This window comes from Penaeus vannamei, chromosome 41 (genome assembly GCF_042767895.1).
Source record: "Penaeus vannamei isolate JL-2024 chromosome 41, ASM4276789v1, whole genome shotgun sequence".
In the NCBI taxonomy this organism is placed as follows: domain Eukaryota; kingdom Metazoa; phylum Arthropoda; class Malacostraca; order Decapoda; family Penaeidae; genus Penaeus; species Penaeus vannamei.
In genome coordinates, this window is record NC_091589.1 from 26,139,920 (window position 1) to 26,144,919 (window position 5,000).

Here is a 5,000-nt window from a genome sequence, read left to right on the forward strand (position 1 = left end):
TGTTGGGTTAGGTTAGGTTAGGTTGGTTTGGTTAGGTTATGTTGGATTGGTTAGGTTATGTTGGGTTAGGTTAGGTTATGTTGTGTTGGTTAGGTTATGTTGGGTTGGTTAGGTTAGGTTGGGGTAGTTTAAGTTAGGTTGGGTTGGGTTGGGTTAGGTTAGGTTATGTTGCGTTAGTTAGGTTATGTTGGGTTGGTTAGGTTATGTTGGGTTGGTTAGGTTAGGTTATGTTGGGTTGGTTAAGTTAGGTTAGATTATGTTGGGTTATGTTATGTTATGTTGGGTTGGTGAGGTTATGTTATGTTGGGTTAGGCTATGTTGGGTTGGTTAGGTTAGGTTGGGTTAGGCTATGTTGGGTTGGTTAGGTTAGCTTGGGTTAGGCTATGTTGGGTTGGGATGGTTAGGTTAGGTTAGGTTGGTTAGGTTAGGTTAGGTTAGGTTGTGTTGGGTTGGTTAGGTTAGGTTAGGTTAGGTTGGGTTGGGTTAGGTTATGTTATGTTGGGTTGATTAGGTTAGGTTGGGTTGGTTAGGTTAGGATATGTTGGGTTGGTTAGGTTAGGTTGGGTTAGGCTATGTTGGGTTGGGATGGTTAGGTTAGGTTAGGTTGGTTAGGTTAGGTTAGGTTGTGTTGGGTTGGTTAGGTTAGGTTGGGTTGGGTTAGGTTATGTTATGTTGGGTTGATTAGGTTAGGTTGGGTTGGTTAGGTTAGGATATGTTGGGTTGGTTAGGTTAGGTTGGGTTAGGTTAGGTTAGGTTGGGTTAGGATATGTTATGTTGGGTTGGTTAGGTTAGGTTAGGTTAGGTTGGGTTGGGTTGGGTTATGTTATGTTACGTTATGTTATGTTGTTATGTTATGTAATATTGGGCTGGTTAGGTTAGGTTGGGTTGGGTTGGGTTGGGTTGGGTTGGGTTGGGTTGGGTTAGGTTAGGTTGGGTTGGGTTAGGTTATGTTATGTTGGGTTGATTAGGTTAGGTTGGGTTGGTTAGGTTAGGATATGTTGGGTTGGTTAGGTTAGGTTGGGTTAGGTTAGGTTAGGTTGGGTTAGGATATGTTATGTTGGGTTGGTTAGGTTAGGTTAGGTTAGGTTGGGTTGGGTTGGGTTATGTTATGTTATATTATGTTATGTTGTTATGTTATGTAATATTGGGCTGGTTAGGTTAGGTTGGGTTGTGTTGGGTTGGGTTGGGTTGGGTTAGGTTAGGTTGGGTAGGTTAGGTTGGGTTGGGTTGGTTAGGATAGGTTAGGTAAGGATTGATTAGGTTAGTTGAGGTTAAGAAATTTCCTTCGGGATTTCGGCAACACTGACTCCGGGGCTTCTTACAGCGGCGCCACACTTTTTTATTTCTTCAAAATTTACGCTTTTGATTCCACCATTTCTCCCGTGTTCGTGTACCCCCCCCCCCCTTCAACCCCTGATTCTTCACGGGTCCCCAAAGATTGAAGGGGTAGGAGAAAAAAAAAAAAAAAAAAAGTGCGACTGAATTACTTACAATTACCAGCATCTTAAAAGAAGTAGAATTTAAGTGTCGAAATTTTTAATTGAAGTAGATTGAAGTAGATTTAGCTTTGGAAGTTTATCCAATACACGTTTCATCTTGAGATGTTACACTTGGTGAATATTTTACTTTAAAATTTGAACTTTGCTAATTTTTTATTTTGAAATTTCAACTTCAGTAGATTCTTAACTTAGAATTTTTAATTTCAGTTGTTTTTCAACATTAATATTTGAAGTAATGTAAAATTCTGATCTTTTTTTTTTTTTTTTTTTTTTTTTTAACTTCTGTAGATTTTTTTATATGATTAAACTCTGCTAGTGGTATTTTATTGCATGTTTCACTTCAAAGATGATGGATTCAATGATGTTCAATTTCAGATATCTTTCACACAGACCTATAGCTCTAATATATCTTCCCTTAGCGACTATTTTTTCCCCCTTAGAGTTAACCTAAAAATCTAAATCATTAATTGTTATAAATTAAATCGTTTTATAACTTCCTATGATAACCACTTCAAGGATTTTGATTATATATTTTTCCTAAAGCATTTTTGTTAATGAAATATTAAGCCAATTAATGTTAGAAAATGTATGGTTATCTACAAATTAAATATATTATTGTACCTCTCCAGTTTTTGTAAAACAGGGATATGCTATATGTTTTGTTGATATATCATATATATACTCTATGTAAATATTCAGCATTGATTACATAGATTTTTTGAAATTACCTTGTATGGCTTTATTCTTTGTTTTGGTGATAGAATATTGTCAATATCAGTTTGTGTAATTAAGCCTGAAATAATCTTAAAAACAAAAGTATTTATTTTAATTCATAAATATCTAAGTATACTATCTATTTTTTTGTTATGGATGACTTCTTTTGATCTTATTTTATTTTATTTTTCAGTTTTGGAACATCATATGATGAAAATAGTTTATGAAATTTCTGATTTTATTTGAATCTCTCTCTCTCTCTCTCTCTCTCTCTCTCTCTCTCTCGCTCTCTCTCTCTCTCTCTCTTTCTTTCTTTCTCTCTTTCTTTCTTCCTTTCTCTCTCTCTCTCTCTCTCTCTCACTTTCTCTTACTCATTCTGCTAGTCCTTCTTCCTCTCCCTCTTTATCACTCTCTCCCTTTCCGTATCTCCTTCTTTCATTCTCCCTCTCTCTTAGATTAATCATTGCCCTTTGACCCTTCATGACCCAAGTCCTAAAAGTTGTCACTTTCTCCGCAGGAACTTCATGCTCACCTCACAGGATCTCTGAGCGATGAAACAGTACTTAAACTTCTGCGAGCAAAGCAGGCTGAAGGGGGCGCCAACCTACCCCAGTCAGCAGAGGTTACCATCCAACGGGGCCACAAGCGCACACTTGAGGAGTTGAGTAGAATAAATTGGCGTCTTTATTTATTTATTATTATATATTTTTTTTTATTATAATTTTTTTTAGGGTAACTGTGTGCAAAATTAATCTTCATGCTCACCAATAGTTTATGTACATTCACTTTTGATCATAACTTGAAGTGCACTTATAATGAGTATTGATAAAAACTCATTCTTTCAACACCAACAGAATCCCTTCTCCTTTCCAGATGTTTTGAAGTCTTCAGGATACTACACTGCCTAACGGACAATCTCAGTGCAATAAAAACCATAGCAAGGGATGTTATTCAGGAGTTTGTAGCGGACAATGTGCGATATCTGGAGCTGAGAACGACCCCAAAATCCATTAATGGAGTAATGACAAAGAATCAGTATATCGATACAGTTCTCGAGGCTATGATGTGAGTTGTGATCACTATTTCATTCCTTTCATTATAGCATTTTGTTCACTTATTAGGTTTCATTTCTTGTTCTTAATGGTAATGATATTTCCATTCAAGTCAGGCATTCATTTCACCTAAAAATTCTCCAGTGTAATGGGGAAAAAAATGGAAAAAGTAATTGTTTTAACCACGCTAATCACACCACCATTCACAGAGATGAAATGAAGCTGAACACTATTACTATTCGCTTACTTATTTCCATCGACCGTTCTCGAGGTTTGGATGATGCATGGGACACGCTGCAATTAGCTAAGCAATATGCAGCTCATGTGAGTTTATTTTTTTCCTCATTTTTCTCTTTAAAGTTTTCACTGGTAAATATATTTGAAGTTTGATATCCATTTTCTCCAGCTTTTTTGGCTGTATAATGCTGGGAAATGTAAAGCTTGTTGATCATGATTATTTTAAAATATTTTCAGGAACGTTTCAAAAATCTTATATGTGGAATAGACATAAGTGGGAATCCCCAAGCTGGTAATCTAGTTGAATATATCCCTGTACTACGAGAAGCAAAGCAGTGTGGACTCAAGCTTTCAGTTCATCTTGCAGAGGTTAGTTATCACTGCCTGTATTATGATATGTTACATAATTGCCCTTAGATAATGGACATGGAAATATTGGAATTTGTAAATATTAGAATGAAGTATTTGTGAGATATCCTTTTTTTCTGTAGATGTATCCAAATAAGTTTTAGTCAAAAATGATATTTTCTGTTATACAGGATTTGATTTCAAAGACTGTAAAATCTTCCATTACAAATTTTTAATCATATTTTACATCCTTCTAACTGTGTAGGTTGTAAATGAAAAGGAAACACTGGAAGTGTTGAAGACTGAACTTATAGACAGAATCGGTCACGGGACATTCATTCACCCAGAGACAGGCGGGTCGCAGGAGCTGATGCAGCTCGTTAAAGATCAGGGTATACCACTTGGTAAGAGTCTGGACCTCTCTTTATATTTTTTAATATATATATCTGTGTGCTTATGGTTAGACACCCATGACATGGTCTATATCCACTTCACATTTGATATGACTGTTATTATGAATATTACCATCATCACCATCATTTACTTTATTGTCATTATTAAAGTTATAACATTATTAACAACAATAACATTAATAAAAATAAAAATGTTCCTAACAAATTAAGGAATGGGGTAATAAATGAGGTCAGGTAGGCTTAGTGAGTAACTCCTTGGTAACCAAGTACTTGCGACAGCCATGTATGTGTAGGCAAAATTAATGATACAAAACCCATGGTGGGCAGTTGTAGTTAAAACAACAAGGGGAAGAACAGAAAAAACACACATATATGCCTTTTAGTTATAATGCTTTGTGGAACAAGCTATAAAACAGTCTTTTGGCATGTATGAGTGTTTCTGTTTTTGTATGAGCCATACAAATTTGTCACTATTAAGTGACAGGATTTTTTTTTTTACTTTACTTAATAAATAGTATTGAAATTGAAGTGCATATGCATATTCTTGAGTCCTGATGCATCTGTCTTAGTGCCATCAGAAAAACGAGGCAAGCATTTATAGTTGGGAGTGTCGATCATTCAAAAGCAAGGGGTCCAAAAACAGTCCTGTGAACTGATATTACCCTTACTGACTTAGGTGAACCAGCTGTCTAAAATTGGTTAAAAAACTGTGGCAAAGCCTCTAAGTTTCTGCATTG

General features: G+C 35.8%; 1 protein-coding gene across 1 annotated transcript in view; it reads left to right on the forward strand.

The window, feature by feature from the left end:
* LOC113803452 (adenosine deaminase-like protein) overlaps positions 1–5,000 on the forward strand; it is an 8,816-nt gene that overhangs the window by 1,973 nt on the left and 1,843 nt on the right. The window contains exons 2-6 of the mRNA XM_027354237.2: positions 2,731–2,873; positions 3,087–3,278; positions 3,475–3,589; positions 3,740–3,871; positions 4,116–4,254. Of these exons, the coding sequence (XP_027210038.2) occupies positions 2,731–2,873; positions 3,087–3,278; positions 3,475–3,589; positions 3,740–3,871; positions 4,116–4,254 (721 nt within the window). The remainder of the gene's footprint in view (positions 1–2,730; positions 2,874–3,086; positions 3,279–3,474; positions 3,590–3,739; positions 3,872–4,115; positions 4,255–5,000) is intronic.